A 21,384-nucleotide genomic window follows, 5' to 3' on the forward strand; every position below is an offset into this window, starting at 1 on the left:
GGCTGGGTGTGGCTCGTACATAGGACAGGGCCCACACACTGGATTCCTGTTTTTCCCCACAGCTTAGAATAGCAAAGTTACAGACTTTGGGTTCTTACGAAGACAAGAATGAGTGTCTTGGCTAGCCATGATCTAACCCAAGAGGACTTTAAAATGAATGTGCAGGGGAAATGAGAAGAGGACTTATGATCAAACAGAGAGTGACTAGGAGGTCAGAGAGGCAGCCACCCTGCCCCGCACTCCCCGCTTATAAGCTGGGGCCCATTGTTGTGTTACCACACTTCTGTTGTAGAGCCTGTTACGGTTTTGAGTTACACAGTCATGTGTGCTTGTGCATGTGTGAATGCCCTGTGGACCTGGAGGTCCTTGAGGCAAAGGCTGGGACTGTCTTACTGGCCAGTGTGCTCCCTACACCTCGATCCAAGGGGCCACGGGGATCCCAGGAACATTCACCAAGTAACTTCAGGAAAGTGAAGAGCAGAAGTTCCAAAAGTACCTGGTGCTTCCTGGGAGAAATCACCTGCACAGGTACCTTGGATCCAACTGACACGTGAGATGAACCGGCTCTCTCTCCGTGCGCACGTGTACACACACGTGTATGCTGAGGAGCAGGCATTCAAACATGACGAAGCTGCTGCCGCAGCCACAGATACCACCTCAGCTGGCATGGCGCATGGGGGCGGGGTGGGGCAGTGCGGGGGGCCTGCTCCAAGAGACAGACAGGTCAGGCCGGAAGCAGCTGTCCGTGAAGGTGACGCTCATACCATAACCTTAGCAGCGAGCTGTTGCCACACAGTCACAAAAGCGGGAGGCAGCAGTGGAACCGCGTGGCCACAGGCACTCGGACTCCCCAGAGAGCTGGCGAGAGGCTTTGCTGGCTGGAAGCAGTGACAAGTATTTGGGTTTGGGGGACAAGGGAAACTTGGATATGACAAAAAAGCTGAAAAATCAAGTCCCCACAACCTCACCTAGCGAAGAGAGCCGTCGTAGCCATGGGCTGTGCATCATTCCTGCGCGCCCGCGACAGAAGATTTGCGCGCTTTCCCAGGACGGCCTTTGCAGTTGGGCTTTGCTGTGGCTGGATGACGCTGAGCCCTTTGCTTTGCTTCTCTGGGCCTCAGTTTTCCCATTTGTACCATTAGGGTATTAATTTAAATAGCAGAAGCACTCTATCGTATTCTGAATGGGACACCAGTTAATTCTGGAACGTTTGGGAGGTTTCCCATTGCTCCTGTGAGCCCCAGGGAGAGTTTGAGAAACAAATGATGGAGGGTCCACGTGATCATAAAGTGTTATGCTGCCACCGAAGGTCTCTCGAGCCTTGTAGTTGGCGCTTTAAGCAAAATAGGTGGTTAAAACAGGTCTGCACATGCTGTGTGTGGACCCAAACCGTGAACATCTGCTGGGCCTCAGCTCGTCTATTGCTGTTCCCTTGGTCTCGGCGTCCTGTGGTCCTCATGTGAGCTGCACCCAGCCAGCAGAGCCCTAACCTCCAGTCTGGATTTCTGTAAAGTGATGCTGGACTTACAGTAGTTCAAGGACTTGATGGTTACTTCTCCCTCTTCAAGTTGCACTATGGCTTCTTAAAGCAGGTGACTTTTTGTCCATCTTCTCAAAGTATTCAGCTTCATTTTCACAGAAATGATCATTCTCATCTCTCAAGTTTTACGGTTGCATAAATTTTCATCAAACATGTAATTACAGTAAGTTTAACTGGAAAAAATAAGAGAAAGACTCTAATGTTAAAAGCAAAAAGGCCCAGGCTTCTGAAGAGACGCCCCTTCTACCCTGGTGTTTGTCATGGCACCGGCCAACCCAGCAAGATGGAGCTGTCATTCTAGCCAGGAAGCTTCTGCGTGTGTCTCACACAAGGCGGCACCAGCACAGAAATCCACAGGCCCTGCAGTGGGAAGGGATGAATGAGTCCCCAGAAACAGATCCAAATAAAAATAGGGACGGAGAAAAGGAAACACCAAGCTAACAGGAAGGGATGTTCTAAGACATGAAGAGCTATTTGGAAAACATCACATTAAAGCCTCACTTTTACCCATATCAGAGTCACTTCCAGATGTAAATGCCAGTTGTGGAAATTCTTAGGAAAGTAAGGATGCTTCAGCAGAATGAAGAATCATCTATTTTCAGTCAGCAGTTATGTTCAACTAATTAAAAAAAATTTGAGGGGAAAAAAAAAGCCTGTATGTCTAAACAGCTTTTACAATCAAATAGGAAAAAAGTCTGATAGTCCAGTAGAAGCATGATCTGCAGTGTGAATAAATCACAGAGGTAAAAATGCCTGTACGGTTTTACAGGCTCACCCTCACTGCCTCTCACAGACATTGTGTCTGTTGACTGCAGAGCCTGAAATCCGTAGTGACCACCACTCCAGCGCTTTGGTTCAGCTCAGCTGCAGCGAATGTGTTAGGATGGGAGGCTTCGTATTACAGTAGAAAGGAGCGCGCTCACAGGCGCACAGAACACTCTGCAGGTCTAAGACTTAGGAGAAGACGAAGATTTCTAGGCTGTTAGAATGTTATTTTGTATATGCAAGTTTGGGTACCTTAATAATAGAGATTAAATAAATGCAGAGGAAACCTACAATGACGTGCCATTTTTCAGCTGTCACTTAAGCAGAGAGAGAAAAGGTGACAGACGTTTATTCTTGGTGGGGGTGTAGATTTGTACCAGCGATGTGGTACATGTGGAGGGCCAGCGGGCAATCAGTCTAAAACACACATGCCTCCAACCCAGGATGTCTACTCTCATTTACTAATGTGTGGGTGAACATGGCTTTGTTCAACATAGCGAACATAGCCACTAGATATTCATCATAGTACGATTTTAGTAGTAGCAAAAGCCTGAGACGACCCACGTCCTCAGTGGAGGACTAATGGAGTCCCTCTGGTGCGCTCTCGAGGCGGGCTGCAGGGCTCTGGGGGTGAGCCAGGACCCGAGTATTGCAGGGCTGCCCGCCGGAATGCCTCTTCCTGAGGATGAAGACGAGGTGACTCAAGAGGAGGGCAGCACAAGGCAGTCTGTTCACGTCAGAAGGGGAGGGAAGTGTCTGTACGTGCTTCTGTATCAGCACCTAAAAGGACAGGTAAGAAGGACCGGTGGCCAGCACAGAGAGGGGAACTGAAAGGATGAGGTCGCAGTCTCACCTGCCCGTTCGTGCTGCTTGAATTTTTTCAGCGTGACTCGTTGCCTCAAAACATGCAGATTGACATGGTGCTTATTTTGAGACTAAACTAGTATCCTGAATTAATTCCTTACAATTCTGTATTTTAATAATACATGCTTTTATAATTTTGAGGTGTTTCATCTGCTCAGTGTATTTTGTTTAGGCGGAAGCGGTCCCTGTAACATCCTTTTCCCCGTGAAGACTGGCATGCCCAGTACTGCTGTGTCTCGCGGGGGCTGTTGGGTCACTAAGCTTTTCTGGCTTTCATGTGGCCTGGTATTTAATAATTACCTTAGGATACACTCAGTCATTCTTTCTTACTTACTTCCTACCGATAGAGATTTTCCTACATTTTGGCAGCCTGAAAAGAAAAGCATCTATTTTTTTCCTTAAAGTCCAGCAGAATTTTACATATATATATGTATATAAAATGATTTTTCTACAAGCTCATTAAATATGGATGTGTAAAACTAACAATTTATTTCATGTGTTAATTAGCCTGACAATGAACCACTTTTCATGCTCTTTATTTTTCATTACTTAGTTGTCTCCTGCTATTTACCTATAAATCCTTACAGAAGAGTATAAATAATAAAATTAATTATGCAGGCGGCAGTAATAGTGAAATACTGCCCACTGTGATAGCCTATGGTTTTTTAAATAAAATGCCAACTCAGTTTTTCTTAATATTTATTTTATAAATATCTGCAGTGAAATTAAACCATTGCACGTGGCTACTATAGATATTTTCTAGCTTGGTCCCGGTTTTTTAAATGTGTCTTTGCTGTTTATGGTATATTTTTCCTGCAAATCATGACCTTGAAGTTCTTACTTTCCAAACCCGTTTTTAAAAATGATTTTATTGTATGTCAAGAGAAGAAGAAAGAAAGCAAAAATATTACGCAAGATTCCACCATCCAGAAATAGCCATTAGTGAACATCATTAGCAAAGTGGAAAAGACTGAGGTAATCGTGCTAAATAAAAAGGAAAGAAAGAAGCTTGTTATCTGTGGAACACAAAGATCATCTTTATGCATGAATATCAATTAAAATGTTGGCTGTGTCTCTAGAAATACTTACGTTAAAGTGAAAATAAACTTAATTTTACTTAAACAGAAGAGCCTGCAATCTAAAAGTGAAGTAACTGTGGAACTTCGGATGAAAGTTTCCTTTATGCCTAAAGAATTCAGTTCTGAAAAAAGGTCAGGAGACCATTGAGAGGTTGTCATTGTAGATGTTTTATAAAGCTGTGTATTTTTCCTGATTTTTGTTAGAATTTTTCAACTTTTTCTTTGCATTTAATATCTATCGAACATCTTTGTGTATCAGTGCATGTAGATTTCTCTCTCCTCGCTGTAGCAGCTGCTTAGTATCCTGTCATATAGATTTATTATGAAACAGCCCTCTATTAATTGATAATTTGATTATTTATGATTTCCAATTATTTCTGCTTTTCCAATACTGTAATGAACACTCTTTGTGTTTTTTTTGTGTGTGTTTTTTTTGAGACAGAGTCTCATTCTATCGCCTAGGCTGGAGTGCAGTAGCGGGATCTTGGCTCACTGCAACCTCAATCTCCCAGGCTCAAGCTATCCTCCCACCTCAGCCTCCTGAGCAGCTGGGACCACAGGCATGTGCCACCACACCTGGCTGATTTTTTAGATGAATTTTCTAGAGGGTCTTGCCATGTTGCCCAGGCTGATCTTAAACTCCTGGGCTTAAGTGATCCACCCACCTTGGCCTCCCAAAGTGCTGGGATTACAGGCATGAGCCACTGTGGCCTGCCAATTACTTATTGCTTTTAAGCACTAACACGGTATAATCCTATATGCAAGATAAAAATCTTAGAAAATAAACAGCTAGTTCAAAGAGTATATGCATTTGTTCAAAGTATTACCAGTGACTGAGCAGTTGCCTTCTGAAACATTGTGCCGTATGCATTGCTGCATTGTCACCACGGGGATATGAGAGCTGCTTAGTTGTGTAACCATTTAAAATGTAAGATTGATTTGAATATGCTGATACAGAAATATATTGAAGAGTGAGTAGAACAGTTAATATACTATATATATGACTTTGACTTTGATTCCTTTATAGAAATATTTTTAAATTATGAGAGTTTATAAATAGTGTTTGCATTCTGTTATTTCCCAGTTGCTTTTTTTTTTTTTTTTTTTTTGAGACAGAGTCTTGCTCTCTTGCCCAGGCTGGAGTGCAGTGGCACGATCTCGGCTCACTGCAAGCTCCGCCTCCTGGGTTCACGCCATTCTCCTGCCTCAGCCTCCCAAGCAGCTGGGACTACAGGCTCCCAGCACCATGCCCAGCTAATTTCTTGTATTTTTATTAGAGACAGGGTTTCACTGTGCTAGCCAGGATGATCTTGATCTCCTGACCTCGTGATCTGCCCGCCTTGGCCTCCCAAAGTGCTGGGATTATAGGCATGAGCCACCGTGCCTGGCCCCCAGTTGCTTAATTTTATTTTTATGGTTGACTGGATTTGTTTTTTCCCCACAGCTTCTCCTTTTGAGTTATTTATTCAATTCATGTTTTCTTGGTCATTTGAATTTCATAAACAAGCACATTTTTACAAGGGCTGTAGTTCATGAATTTCTGCCTCTTGAAAAATGCCTGCGTTTGACCTTTATGGGAACAGGACAGCTTGTCTGGGTATAAAACTCTTTAAGTAATGCTGTGGGCCTCTCAGGTCTCTGGGAACTGGCATCTGATACTGTTTTCCACGGCTCGGCAGGGTGGCCCAGGGCAGCTGGGTGGGTCATGACTGCTTATTTGGGTTTGTTCATTGGTTGGTTTGCATTCATTGCTCCTGTGCTGCTCTCTGAGTTTTTTCATGCTTGAACATCTTTCTCGGCTGCCTTGTAACATAAATAGCAATTTGCAGGGAATGATGCACCGAGTCGCTTGCCTGGGATTCAGAAGTGGAACTGAACGTTGCTATGGAAAGGGCGAGGCCAGCCCTGTCTTCCCTACCCTGCCCTGGGAGGCGGATGCTCTTTCTGACCCAACATCTGAGGAAGTCTCGCTTTGCCCTTAAATTTTATTAACTTGATTTCCCATTTTTCAGGGACTATATTGTACACCTTTCAGTCAAAGATTCAGTTCTCATTTCCGGGAAGCTCTTTTCGGTTGTGCCTCGAGCACCTTTCCTGTCCCATGCATTGGTGCTTCTGCTTGAGGGCCGCAGTCTCTTGGTTCGGGTCACCCTTCTTCTGTGTTTCTCTTTGGCACTCGGCAGGACTGTGTCTGTCTTCCCTCTCAGCGACTCTTTTCAGCCATGTCTATTCCTTGTCGTTTAAATTCCACTGGTTCTGCAATGGTATTGTTTGGATGCTCGGCTGGTTTTCTAAGCTTTACAGCAAAGCTCCACGGCCTTTCTATATAAAGGTGCATGTCTTCAGCCCTGCAGCTGCCCAGCCTGTATGCAGCCCCTGCTTTGTCCCTGGGGTGTGGAGGCAGCTGCAGATGGTCGTAGACCCGTGTGTGTGGCAGGGCTTCACTAAAGCTTAATTGATGGATACGAGGGTTTTCATTTCTTTTTTTTTTTTTTTGAGATGGGGTCTCGCTCTGTCGCCCAGGCTGAAGTGCAGTGGCCGGATCTCAGCTCACTGCAACCTCCGCCTCCCGAGTTCAAGCAGTTCTCTGCCTCAGCCTCTCGAGGAGCTGGGATTACAGGCGCTGCCACCACACCCAGCTAATTTTTGTATTTTTAGTAGAGACGGGGTTTCACCGTCTTGGCCAGGCTGGGAACTCCTGACTTCATGACCCACCCGCTTCGGCCCCTCAGAGTGCTGGGATTACAGGCATGAGCTACCGTGCCCGGCCTAAGGTTTTAATTTCATGTAATTTTGACGTCATAAAATATTATTCTTTTGTTTGTTTGTATTTTTTTCAACCATTTAAATATGTAAAAACCAGGCCAGCCATGGTGACTCACACCTATAGTCCCAGCACTTAGGGAGGCCAAGGTGAGTGGATCTCTTGAGCTCAAGAGGTCAAGACCAGGCTGGGCAACATAGTGAGACTTTCTCTACAAAAAAATTAAGAAAATTAGGTGACCATAATGGCGCACACCTGTGGTCCCGGCTGCTGGGGAAAGTGAGGTGTGGGGGTTGGCAGTGGAGAGGACATCGAGGAGTTCCAGGCTGCAGGGAGCAATGGTTGTGCCACTGTGCTCCAGCCTGGGTGACAGAGCAAGACCCTGTCTCAAAAGAGAAAAAAGCCAGTAAACACCGTTCTGCTGATGGCTGTACAAGAACAGGGAGAGCGCCTGCTGGACCCTGCCTCACAGCCTCCCCCTCTATTGCATGTGGTTGTGTTACCTTATTTTTGTGTTTTGTTGAACTCCTGTCTTCCCAGATGCGTCTGTGGCTCAGAGAGCTCAGAGGTTCCTCGGGTTAACGCTTCTTCAGCCTGAGTTGCCATTCACGTGCCATGCTGTTTCCCTCTGCTGCTTTTCCTGGGGGCGTGTGCGGGGTCTCATGCCATCTGGCGCTCTTCCTTCCCTGGTGTGCGAGCCTGTGTGTTCTTGGTATGGGTGGATTCTCCTTGATGCTCTCTCACCTTCTCTTAGCTCCTTTGTCTTCCCTTCCAGCAGCCTTCTTGGGAAGACCTGTCCTCTGCTGTCTTCTGTGAGATTTTAAAAATGTCCTGGTGCATTTCCTTCCCCCAGTGAGGGACCCACAGAGAGAGGCGTTCTTGAGTATCACAGCTTGTCCGTCAAGCAGGGCCCCCCAGTCCACAAGCCCCCTTCTCCTCACTGGCAAGATCCCCACTGCAGGTCAATGGCATTTCTGCCTGCTTCTCTCTGTGGTGGGGCCCAGGTCCCACTTCAGCCACTTGCTCTCTGTACCCACAACTATTTTTATGTAAGAAATCTTCAAAACCTCAATACAGCATTAAAAATTGAAAACTTTTTACTGAGGGTCACTGATGAAAATGGTAAGTAATGTTTAGAGACAGGCCTTTTTTTTTTCTAGAGGAAAGTTTTATTTGCCAAAAAGAGGTGACTTTTAAGCACAGTGGGCTAAAATTCCAAATAGCTGGTTAAATGCCCAAAACAGATTCATTTTTGTAGTTTCCCAACTTGACAAGTAGAATAATCTTGCATCACTACAGAATTCATTCGGGTTTCCCAAATCCAATTCGGTGATGTCAAAACGAGTCTTCTCTTGTTGGGGAACTTTTTTTTTTTTTTTTTTTTTTTTTTAAGATACTAGGTCATCTGGAAGTTGCAACAGAATACAGTGTGGTTGTGATGGACTGCATGTTAAGTGTTGATTTTCTCAAGTAGGTCTTGGCATATAAGAACCCGTTAACAGATCATTGGAAACCATTCTGTGTTGTGATACGGATAGCCTTACGGTTTATATTAGTCTGTTTTCACACTGCTGATAAAGACATACCAGAGACTGAGAAGACGAGGTTTAATGGACTTATAGTTCCACACGGCTGGGGAGGCCTCACAATCATGACAGAAGGCAAGGAGGGGCAAGTCATGTCTTACATGGATGGTGGCTGGCAAAGAGTTTGCGCAGAGAAACTCATGTTTTTAAAACTATCAGATCTCATAAAACTCATTCACTATGACGAGAATAACGCAGGAAAGACCTGCCCACATAATTCACTCACTTCCACCAGTTTCCTCCCACAGTATGTGGGAATAGTGGGTATTAAAATTCAAGATGAGATTTGGGTGGGGACACAGCCAAACCATATCATTACCCCCTCCCTGACCTCTCCCAAGTCTCACATCCTCACATTTCAAAATCAGTCATGCCTTCCCAGCAGTCCCCTAAAGTCTTAACTCATTTCAGCATTAACTCGGAAGTCCACAGTCCAACATCTCACCTGAAACAAGACAAGTCCCTTCTGCCTATCAGCCTATAAAATCAAAAGCAAGTTAGTTGTTTCTTAAATACAATCGGGGTACAGGCATTGGGTAAATACAACCATCCATATGGGAGAAATTGGCCAAAACAAAGGGGCTGCACAGGCCCTGTACAAGTCCAAAATCTAACAAGGCCATCAAATCGTAAAACTCCAAAATGACCTTTGACTCCATGTCTCACATCCAGGTCACGCTGATGCAAGAGGTGGGTTCCCATGGTCTTGGGCAGCTCCGCCCATGTGGTTCTGCAGGGTACAGCCTCCCTCCCGGCTGCTTTCACAGGCTGGTGTTGAGTGACTGGCTTTTCCAGGCACATGGTGCAAGCTGTTGGTGGATCTACCATTCTGGGGTCTGGAGGATGGTGGTGGCCCTCTTCTCACAGCTGCACTAGGCAGTACCCCCGTAGGGACTCTGTTTGGGGGCTCCAACCCCACATTTCCCCTCCGCACTGCCCTAGCAGAGGTTCTCCATGAGGGCCCTGCCCCTGCGGCAAACTTCTGCCTAGGCATCCAGGCATTTCCATACGTCCTTTGAAATCCAGACAGAGGTTCCCAAACCTCAGTTCTTGACTTCTGTGCACTCGCAGGCTCACCACATGGAAGCTGCCAAGGCTTAGGGCTTCCACCCTCTGAAGCCACAGTCCGAGCTATGCATTGGCCCCTTTTAGTCATAGCTGGAGCAGCTGGGACACAGGGTACCAAGTCCCTTGGCTGCACACAGCACAGGGACCCTGGGCCTGGACCACAAAATCATTTTTTCCTCCTAGGCCTCCAGGCCTATGATGGGAGGGGCTGCCATGAAGACCTCTGACGTGTCCTAGAGACATTTTCCACGCTGTCTTGGGGATTCACATTTGGCTCCTGGTTACTTATGCAAATTTCTGCAGCCAGCCTGCATTTCTCCCCAGAAAATGGGATTTTCTTTTCTATTGTCAGACTACAAATTTTCTAGACCTTTATGCTCTGTTTCCTTATAAAACTGAATGCCTTTAACAGCACCCAAGTCACCTCTCGAGTGCTTTGCTGCTTAGAAATTTCTTTCACCAGATACCCTAAATCATCTCTCTCAAGTTTAAAGTCCCATAGATCTCTAGGGCAGGGGCAGAACGCCACCAATGTCTTTGCCAAAACATAACCAGTCACCTTTGCCCCAGTTCCCAACAAGTTCCACGTCTCCATCTAAGACCGCCTCAGCCTGGACCTTACTGTTCCTATCACTGTCAGCATTTTGGGCAAAGCCATTCAACAAATATCTGGGAAGTTCCACACTTTCCTGTTTTCTTCTGAGCCCTCCAAACTGTCCAAACTCTGCCTGTTACCCAGTTTCAAAGTCACTTCCACATTTTGGGGTTATCTTTTCAGCAGTCCCCCACTTCTGGTACCAAATTACTGTATTAGTCCATTTTCACACTGCTGATAAAGACATACCTGAGACTGTAGAGAAAAAGAGGTTTAATGGACTTAACAGTTCCACATGGCTGGGGAGGCCTTACAATAATGGCGGAAGGCAAGGAGGAACAAGTTATGTCTTACATGGATGGCGGCAGGCAAAGAGAGCCTGTACAGGGGAACTCCTGTTTTTGAAACTGTCAGATCTTGTGGGACTCATTCATTAACACGACAACAGTGCAGGAAAGACCCACCCCCATAATTCTGTCACCTCCCATCAGGCTCCTCCCACGACACATGGGAATTGTGCTAGTTACAAATCAAGATGAGATCTGGGTGGGGGCACGGCCAAACTATATCACTGTTTTATCTCAGTTGGAAAATATTTGGACACAATGTGTGATGAGCCAAATAATAAATGCTTTTAAGTGTGGGAGGATGGGAAGGAAGTCATATTTTCTTAAAAACTGTGGGCTTACATCTTAAGGAGTTTTTGGTTTGTTTTACCATTTTTATTCTTGCAATATGAGATTTATGTTATAGAGAGCTAATAGGTAACCACCCTGCCTAAAACAAACTATTGCCAGAAGGGGTCTTTTAGGAATTCTTGAAAATTATCTGAGTTCAGGAGATGAAGTCAGAAGTCTTGAGAATGGAGATAATTGAGTGGAAAAGAGAAACTTGCAGAAGGAGAAAGAGTTTCTCAGCCCTGTTTTCTCTCATTCACTTCTAGAAGACCTTGAAGGTTTCTAACATCCCCTGGGTGTATTAGGCACTGCCTCACTCTTGAGAATGCAGAATTCAGTAATAAAAACAATTATTCTTGAATTGTGTTGTCAATGCCTGACATTTCCATGCATAGAATTTGAACCTCTCCTGGGGTGCAGGTCTTCACTGTGAATAAGGCAGCACTCTAACCGTAAGCAGAGTAAGAGTCTCAAATCAACAGTCTGCCACAGTCTGAAGGAACTAAAAATGCCTCTTTCAGGGATCTGTATCTTCAGATGGTAGTAAAACTTTTAGTAAGGCTTTTTTTTTTTTTTTTTTTTTTTTTTTTGTCAAAAAAAAAAAAAAGTAGTATTGTAGAATTTTACACTAAATAGTGGAATTGCCATGATAACAATGTATTCTGACATTGATCCAGCAGTCGAATAAGCCTGCCGGGAACAGTGGCTCTTGGCAGCAGGTCAGGCTGTGGGCTTCAGAGCAGGCGGCTACCTGGCTCACCAGCACTGCTAGGGTAAATCTGCTCTCAGCAGCTTCCTCCTAGAATCCAGCTTGAAAATTAAGTGGAAATAAACGAACGTCGGTTATGGTCTAGGAAATTTGCTGCATATTGCATGTTCTGTTTGACACACTAATACGTGTACATGCCTAGTATTACCGATGACTGCATATGGTGGTGAACCATTAGCCTGAACTGGAGAGCTCTCAGGTGAGTACTGGGAGCGTGCACATCATCTTCGCAATGCAGCCCACTCTATCTCTGAGAAGTCAGTGTGCGTGTGGACAAAGATTGGAAGGGAATGCAGGCAAGAGGGGCGGTTCTCAGACGGAGCTGTGCTGACTTCCTCGCTGAGGACCTACAGCGCTGTTGTAGTGTAGACTCACGTAATGGTGCCATCTTTTAAGCAGGTCTTGACTTTTGATGCCTCATTTGCTGCTGCTGGATCCAGGTGGAGCCAGCTTCTCTGGTGTGTGGGTCATTTGTTTGCAGTGTGCATTTGGTGAAATTGACAGCTGGGTTTCTGTGTCCCCCGCCTGGAACAGTGGTGTTCTGAGCCTGTAGCCAGTACTTTTCTGTGACTTGTCTTTCTTTCCTGTGTTCGTTCCTGTTACTGTTGTTTGTATGTTTACTTCTGTATTTTGCTGGAGCACATCCTCCAGTAGTTTTCCAAGGAAGGGTACATAGGAACACAAAGTTTTTTAAATTCTTGGATATCTGAAAATACCTTAATGTTGCCCTCCCATTTGACAGGTAGTTTGGAAGGACCTAGAATTGCTGGATGGGTATGACTTTCCCTAAGAATGTGGGTGCTGGGTGCCACCATCTGCAGGAGCCTTTACTGCCATGGAGAAGCTCATGCCGGCCAGACGCTGTGGCTCACGCCTGTAATCCCAGCACTTTGGGAAGCTGAGGCTGGCAGATCACGAGGTCAGGGGATTGAGACCATCCTGACTAACACAGTGAAACCCTGTCTCTACTAAAAATACAAAAAATTAGCCAGGTATGGTGGTGGGCGCCTGTAGTCCCAGCTACTGGGGAGGTTGAGGCAGGAGAATGGCATCAACCCAGGAGGTGGAGCTTGTAGTGAGCTGAGATTGCACTACTGCACTCCAGCCTGGGCAGCAGAGCGAGGCTCCATCTCAAAAAAAAAAAACAACAAAATCTCATGCCATGTTCATTCCCATTCTCTCCTGTGTAACTTGTACAGGCTTTGAGCGATTTGCATCATGCTCTGCCATGCCAGGAACACAGTGGACAAAGCTCCTTCTGCCATGGAGCTTATGTTCTGGAGGGCAGAGCCAGACAGTGACAGTGGACACGTGACTAAAAGCGATGGAGAAAGTGGCCATGACAAGGGGACCAGGGTTCTGGGGAGGCCAGCAGTGCTGGCATCATGGGTCGGGGAGGCCTCCTGTGACCAGAGACCAGAGGAAGTGCAGGTGAGCCCAGCAATTACCATGTGCAGGGTGGGGGATGGGACAGCAATGGGACATGAGGTGGGAGAAGCAGGCAAGTGGGTTTGCAGGAGGGCTTCCCAGACAAGGGACTTAGCTTGACCCTGGTTGAGAGAGGTCACCGTGGGAGGGATTCAGGCAGAAACTGTGGAGGCAAGGGCGGAAAAGCCCGGGGCAGAGCTGTGCACGTGGAGGGCAGGAGGTGCTGGAGCTGGAGGGCAGGTCGCAGAGCTGAATCATGGGGCATCAGCCATGGGGTCTGACAGATGGACTGGATGGACGAGGGGTGTGGCCACCTCCTGTGTTGAGGGACTACAGAAGAGAGGCATGGGAGAAATCAGGGGCTCTGTTCTGGACACATTCAACTTGAAATATGGATGAGACGTCCCAGTGGGAACATTGAGTAGGTGGTTAACGCACAAGTTCAAGTTCAGCTCAGGGCTGGAGATGTGAATTCTGCAGCCATCAGGTATAAATAGAATTTAAAGCCATTGAACTTAGAAGAGTCCCTGTCAACAGGATTTAGAGATCCAGGAAAGGAGATAGAGGCATGGCTGGTGCTGAGGAAGAGCCTGGGGCTGTGGGAGCAGCGAGGCCACGTCTGGCTCTGGATGGCTGGAGAGCCGGGAGACAGGAGGGCTGGCTTGTTGCTGCCTCTCAGATATGCTCAGCTAGTGACATTTGCCTGGCTGACACCCAGGGGCTTACTCGGATAGGTGTGTTTTTTCAGAATATCTATACTTATCTCCATAGAACTCTTAACTATTTTAATTCTTTTTTTTTTTTTTTTTTTTTTTTTTGGAGGCAGTCTGTCCCTGATCTCAGCTGGCTGCAGCCTCCATCTCCCGGGTTCAAGTGATTCTCCTGCCATAGCCTCCCAAGTAGCTAATTTTTTTGTGTTTTTTAGTAGAGACGGGTTTCACCACGTTGGCCAGGCTGGTCTGGAACTCCTGGCCTCAAGTGATCCCTGCACCTTGGCCTCCCCAAGTGCTGGGATTTCAGGCATGAGCCACCTGGCCAGCCTATTTTCATTCTTTTTTTTTTTTTTTTTTTGAGACGGAGTCTCGCTCTGTCGCCCAGGCTGGAGTGCAGTGGCGCGATCTCAGCTCACTGCAACCTCCACCTCCCAGGTTTATGCCATTCTCCTGCCTCAGCCTCCCGAGTAGCTGGGACTACAGGCGCCCGCCACCACGCCCGGCTAGTTTTTTGTATTTTTTAGTAGAGACGGGGTTTCACCGGGTTAGCCAGGATGGTCTCGATCTCCTGACCTCGTGATCCGCCCGTCTCGGCCTCCCAAAGTGCTGGGATTACAGGCTTGAGCCACCGCGCCTGACCCTGTTTTTATTCTTAATGCACACATTGTTCATCTTCCCTGACTTAGTTCTTCCGGAAAGGTGGTTGCTCACCAGTCTCCTCCTCTCTAAGAACCTTCTCAGCACAGGAGTTCTGTTCTGTCTGTTGAATTTACACGAGATTAAGATCATGCGGAGATACCAGGAAACTGGCTCTGGTTTTTGTAAGAAGCCAGCTGAATAGAGGGGCCTTGGGAGATAATTAGGCAGATTTCTCTGACCTGTGTTAAGTAGCTCTGCATGTTTCAGAGGAGGCAGTATTGGGGAAGAAGGACTTACAAATGTGCTTCCTGCTTTTAAGCAGCTTGGTTCTCGTCGTACAGCTATACTTGCCTTTAGGGACTGTGTAGGTACCTGTTGGAATTCCTTTCTTGGATTTATTTGGAGTAGGCTTTCATAGTACTCATAGTGTTTATTAGAGTAACATTACATCAGCATTTAACTTACTTTAAAACCTAGTCCTTTTTTGGGAAATTCAATATAAAATCCTGAGAACAGCAACAAACCTAACAAAATATATGTGGTCCCAGCTTACTGAGGGTTCAACTTGATGGTGGGGCAAATGCAATTTGCATTCAGTAGAGCATCAGTAAATTACTTGAGATGCTAAAAACTTTATTATAAAATAGGCTTCGTGTTAGATGATTTCATCCAGCCATCAGCTACTGTAGGTGCCCTGAGCACATTTAAGGCAGGGGAGGCTGTGCCATGATGTTGGGTAGGCTACAGGTGGATTCAGTGCATTTTCCATTTCACGGTGTTGTCAGTGTATGGTGAGGTTGTTGGGAAGTAGCCTCACGATAAGCCCAGGAGATTCCCTGCATGTCGTGGCAGCCTGAGGACAGCAGGAGCCCCTTGGCACGCTGTGCCCGCCCCCATTTATGACTAGTGATGGCACAGTTATTGTTGGCACGCTGTGCCCGCCCCCATTTATGACTAGTGATAGCACAGTTATTGTAAAGCTGATGTGACTTTTGCCAGCCCAGACTTCAGTTTGTAGACTACAGCCCAGCTCGTAGATCCTAATTCTGTTCTCACCCTGTTCTAGTCCAGAAATTCTTAAAGTTTAGTGTTCATGAGAATTGCTGTATACAACATACAAGGGGCTGTGTACAAAATCCCTGTGTGCTGTAGTTGCTAGTCAGTTTAAAGGGCTTCAGTCCAGTTAAAGGGTTCTGTCAGCTATGTGGTGCTGCCACTGTGTGGGGCATGTGTCAAGCAGCTTCATGGTCACTGCGGGATATTTTAGCACTGAGGCATCTTAGAAGCAGCCCAGGCCATGCCACTAGCTGGCATGAACTCACTCATTAGACACTTACTGAGGGCCTGCTCATGCCAGGAGCTGTGCGAGCTGCTGAGGTTTTGTGGTCACTATTTGGAGATGTGGAGTCCTTGGGGCCATAGCTGCACCCCAGTCCTGGTGGCTGGCGCAGGAGTCGCCTTAGGGCATTGTGTACAGGGTCCCACGTGAGGTCCCACGTGAGCCCAGAGCAAAGGCCTCCTGAGTCTGCCAAGGAGGCAGAGGCTTCCCAAAAGAAGTGGCACTGGAGATAAGCTGAATAGGGGCCTCTCGTGGCAGGCAGAGACCCTGTGAGGCCGTGCCAAGGATAGAGACCTGGGGACCAGAAACCAGGGCAAGGGGCGGGCTGGGCAAGCGGCAGAAGCCCTTCAGGAGACTGGCCCTGGGCTGTTCCAGATGCCTTGTGCCCGTCCTGCCTCCCACCAGGGCCACAGCATCTGGGGAAGGATGGATCTGATGTCCTCCCTCAGATCTTCACATCCCTGATACCCTACGAAATGGGAATCTGGGAGAGGCAACCCAAGAGCAGTGTAGCGGAATTCATGCACCCCTGCGGCACTGGTTCCCGGGCCACTTCGGAGCATGGCAGTGCCACAGGACACGCCCCACGTTCCACATTCCACCGTCTGCCGACAGATGAGTGTTTTCATCTCATTGAACAGCACATACTTTATTTCTCTTGGAGTCCTTTTGAGAAGCAGGACGATTTTCAAATTTGATTAAAACCTTGGAGAGAATCACAGGGAAGAGGTCACAGCAGCAGTGGCTAGTAGCAGACCGGCTCACAGAGGCTGCGCGTATCTCGGCTTCACAGCTATCCTCCATGAGAATCTCCTGGGTCTGGGTCAAGGGTGTGCCCAGAGCATGGTCAGCCTGGGTGGTTTTTGTGTGGAGCCTCTGAAGCAAGTTGGGGACCCAGGCTAGGATGTCCCTGGAGGTGTTTTCAGATTTGGGGATTTGTTTCATTTTTACACCTAGAGACAGCCTTTTTTTCTTTTTGTGAGCTCAGCTCAGGGCTTCACTCTATCACCCAGGCTGGAGCGCAGTGGTGCCATCACACCTCAATGCAGCCCCGAACTCCTGGGCTCCCGCCATTCTCCTGCCACAGCATCCCAAGTAGCTGGGACGATAGGTGTGTACCATACCCAGCTAGTTTATTTTATTTTTTGGAGATGGGGTCTGACAATACTGCCCAGGCCTGAAGCATCCTCCCACCTCAGCCTCGCAAAGTGCCAGGATTATAAATGTGAACCACTGCACCCAGGCTAAATTTTTCATTATATTTTAGCCAACGTTTTTGACGTTTGTAGTGGATGAGTCTCTGAGTAGTCTGCCATTTTGCCAGCACTGCTATTTTTTTTTAACACTTCGTTTTTATTTAACAAGATGGAATGCTCAGGAAGGTCATATAGTCTAACAGTCTGCGGGTTCTTTCAAAGAAATGGCGCTTAGCTTTGAAAATAACTTCTTCATCTCTGTTGTGTTCCAGGGTGATTGCACTTTACACAGTTACATAAAGAATGCAGGTATCAGGTTGGAGTTGCGTAATATGTACTTACTAGTTGAAATAATTATAAACTGTTTTGTTTTGTTTGTTTTTATGAATTCAGATCCCTTCCTTTGTGGCCCCAGTTTAAAACATATTTGGGCTTTTTTTTAGGGATGAGACTGACTGTCCAGGGCAGGACATGGGGTTTCCGTCCTTCCTGCTGAGGTGGGAGGCTTGAGACCTGACAGTAGCCAGTCAGTAGTGGCGTCGGTTCCGCCCAGCCCTCCCCAGAGCCAAGCACACAGTGGGCTGCGCTGTCTCCCCTGGAGTGCTGGCTTCACCCTGGCCCATACACAGTAGCCTGATGGCTCCAGCAGGGAGTGGATGGAAGCAGCAGCTCCCCTCTTCCAGGGACGACGACGTCTCTTACAGAAGCACGTGCTTATATTTGGATTCCTGATTTTGATAGGAAAGCCTGTGTTGGACGATCAGTGTTGGACAATCAGTGTTGGACGATCAGTGTTGGACGATCAGTGTTGGACTCTCAGTGTTGGACTCTCAGTGTTGGACTCTCAGTGTTGGACGATCAGTGTTGGACGATCAGTGTTGGACGATCAGTGTTGGACTATCAGGTCGGTTCGTCGGTCCAGCACGTACTCTGCTCAGCGCAGAGGCTACAGAGGCAGTGAAGACAGGACCTGCCCGTAGGACCTCAGAGACGGTGCCTGCCCTGCTGTCAGCCTCCTCCCATTGACCTCCAATGACCTGCCCTGTAGGACCTCAGAGACGGTGCCTGCCCTGCTGTCAGCCTCCTCCCATTGACCTCCAAGGGTTTCATCCTTGCCCCCGGCCTTTTCTCAGAGATGGTACTCAGATATTTCTGTGTAGACGATAATGTGGAGTACATTGAGCCCACTTATCTTATTTTGAAAATTTGGAGTATTGCTGTTTCTGTGTCATGGTGGTTGGTATATAACATGGAGCTACAGAACGACGGTTTAGGAGTTCATCGTGTGTAATTAATTTAAATAAGTCGTTGGCAGCTGGAGAATATGCCGACAGTACGTAGGAATTATGCTGCCTCGCCAATCTATGACGGAAAGGTCAAGGGAGTCTAAGTCGTACTTCTGAAATGTTTCTCTGCATAGCATACCTTACTGGAAACCATGGTTAAGCTTTCACTGTTTTTCAGTGTTATCGTTTCAAGGTGAATTATTTGAAAATGAAGATAAAAGTTCTTAATTAGAAAAATAATTTTGCCATCTCCTAATAAAGAGGAAATTAAATCTGTGTGTAGTCAGAACTACTTGCTTATCTACAACAGGACTGGAAATTAAATTTCATAAGTAATCATTGAATCTTCTGCGATTCATGGTTCTGAACATTTAGCCCCAAAAAGGATAAATGTACAGGATTTTTAATTGTTAAGACAGCGTGCCACTGCCCTACAGATACCTGCATGTGTACACAGAATAGGGGGGAAGATGGCGTACATCACTCTCTGTGATGGAAAGGTCCAGACGCAGACTCAGTGCCCCTGGGAACTTTTATTTACTGGATAAATTCCCGCACAGCCTGTGTTGCTGGGGCCGGGGGTTGACACCGGGGTTGCCAGGAGCACCTGCCTTACCGAGGGGGTAGTTTCCGGATTAACGTGTGAACGAACGGAGGGAGCAGTGTGCCTGGAGAATGAAAGCTGATGTCAGCGCAGGCAGCTAGCCAGAGGCGTTTCCTCACATGTGCGTTTAGGAGCATAGGTGGCCTTCGTGAGCCGTGTGAGCAAAGGGGTGACTGGTTGCCGCAAGAGAGGAGACTGTTCCCAACCTGCACATTTTGAAGTTAAGGAGAATATTAATTTGTCTAGAGAATATTCACGTCTGGTGGCTTTGAACATCCTCATGCTGTTCACTTTCCATCTGTCTTTGGATGTGTGTTGTGGCTCTGCCTGGTTCTTTTAAATTGCGTATGGCACAGACAACATTTTTGTATCAGAAAAATCTAGAAAACAGCATGGTTGGAAGTGAGCAGAAGCAAGGCTGCATCTTGCCGGGGGACAGGCTCTTGTGACTGTGTTGCAGACTCACGGACCAGTCTGTCGCTGGCCACGCTTACTCCCGGGCAATGTGTCTCCACAGCGACCGTGGCAGCCATGTATTACAGCTACTACATGCTACCGGATGGCACTTACTGCCTGGCGCCGCCCCCTCCCGGAATCGACGTGGCCACTTACTACAGCACCCTTCCTGCTGGTGTGACCGTGTCTAACTCCCCCGGAGTGACGACCACTGCCCCACCGCCTCCCGGGACCACGCCACCGCCGCCCCCAACCACGGCGGAGACAAGCAGCGGGGCCACCTCCACAACCACCACCACAAGGTAGGAGCAGGGTCCGCCGGTGCCTGCTGTGTGGGTCACTTAGCACTGCAGTCACTGGAGCCGTCTGTGTCTCCATGGGGGGCTTGTAATCTGGATCACATATAGGGGTCCCCATTATCTGAGTAGTTATTATTCCAAATCCCCAAGTTACAAAGTTGACAGGAAAACAGAAATGGTCGTAGCACAAACTTTTTAGCGTTGAAGTTAAACCTCTTATAAAGTTGAGTTCATTTCACGTTGCACGCTGGCCCCAGATCTCCAGCATCTGTTCTTGCGCTTTGTGTCAGAGTCTCAGTTGAGCTGTGCTAGGCAAAATCAGTATGCAGTGAAACTGCAGTTGTTTGTAAAACATGCAGGTTCGTAAAGTTGAGGAAGGTGATGTTGGGGTGCTTCATGAGTCTCCCAAGCTGTTGGCCATTGCGGGGGCCTGGCAGCTACTTTAGTTAACCTGTGAAGCCATCGGCAGAGCCCTAGCTTCCCCAACAGCGAGGGCCCCCAGTGTTCGTGGGACGAGGAGGAGACAGGTGCTTTACCAGAGGGCCTGGAATGCCCGGCCTTGAAAGGAGGCTCTTGGGAAATGTAATAAAACACGGGAGTTTCTGTAAAAACGACTCTTTCTGGTCATGCTGAGCAAGTCAAACAGGAAATGAAGAAAGCTGAATCATGCTTGCTGACTTTTTTTTTTAATATAACAGCAACAACAACAAAAACTTACTCTTGTTTATTTCTAAGAATTAGCTTGTGATTGGGGAGAAATGTTAATTACTAGGAAAAATGCACCTTTTATCACTAAAATCCCCATTTTCACTCGACAATAATCCTGTCTAGTTGACTTTAGTTTCTGTCGTATGCATCACCTTCAACAAGAGCCTCCCCTATATACTGTAACTCACATGTCTCTCTGGACATCTGAGGCGGTGAGGACCTCCGAGCAGCCAGGACTGAGCTTGGCGAGCCCCTGAGGCCCAGGGGCCTCACAGACTCTTCTCCCACAGTGCACTTGCCCCCGTGGCCACCATCATCCCCCCGCCCCCCGACGTCCAGCCTGTGATTGACAAGCTAGCCGAGTATGTCGCCAGGAACGGCCTGAAGTTCGAGACCAGTGTTCGTGCCAAGAATGATCAAAGGTCAGAAGAAGAATTTTGTATGTTAGGTATATGGCATTTGGGGATTTCATTTAGCCTTTTTTAAAAAATGTAGGTACAGAATGAATTTTTTTTTTATGTATTTTTAATCCTTTTCTTGGCTGAAATGTCTTTTTTGAGATGGAGTCTCACTGTGTCACCCAGGCTGGAGTGCAGTGGCGTGATCTCGGCTCACTGCAACCTCTACCTCCTGGGCCCAAGCAATTCTCCTGTCTCAGCCTTCCAAGTAGCTGGGACTACAGGTGCGCACCACCACGCCAGGCTAATTTTTGTATTTTAGTAGAGACAGGGTTTCACTGTGTTGGCCAGGCTGGTCTCAAACTCCTGACCTCAAGTGATCCACTTGCGTCGGCCTTCCAAAGTGCTAGGATTACAGGCATGAGCCACCACACGCAACCAATGTCTTTAGATAAATACATTTTTTAATTGGCTTGTTAAATTGCTTAGACTTGGGGTGGTGTTTTTAAATTATGTTACCTGTTTTTTGTTTGTTTCATTTTTTAAGTAAGAATTTTGGGCCGGGCGCGGTGGCTCAAGCCTGTAATCCCAGCACTTTGGGAGGCCGAGAT

General features: G+C 47.2%; 1 protein-coding gene across 5 annotated transcripts in view; it reads left to right on the top strand.

Annotated features, from left to right (window-relative positions):
- SFSWAP (splicing factor SWAP) overlaps positions 1 to 21,384 on the top strand; it is a 93,547-nt gene that overhangs the window by 23,976 nt on the left and 48,187 nt on the right. For all 5 annotated transcript variants that reach the window (XM_050747688.1, XM_050747684.1, XM_050747685.1 and 2 more), the window contains exons 8-9: positions 19,430 to 19,670; positions 20,666 to 20,797. In XM_050747688.1, the coding sequence (XP_050603645.1) occupies positions 19,430 to 19,670; positions 20,666 to 20,797 (373 nt within the window). The remainder of the gene's footprint in view (positions 1 to 19,429; positions 19,671 to 20,665; positions 20,798 to 21,384) is intronic.

The sequence above is a fragment of the Macaca thibetana genome, chromosome 11 (assembly GCF_024542745.1).
Source record: "Macaca thibetana thibetana isolate TM-01 chromosome 11, ASM2454274v1, whole genome shotgun sequence".
NCBI classification, from domain to species: Eukaryota; Metazoa; Chordata; class Mammalia; order Primates; family Cercopithecidae; genus Macaca; species Macaca thibetana.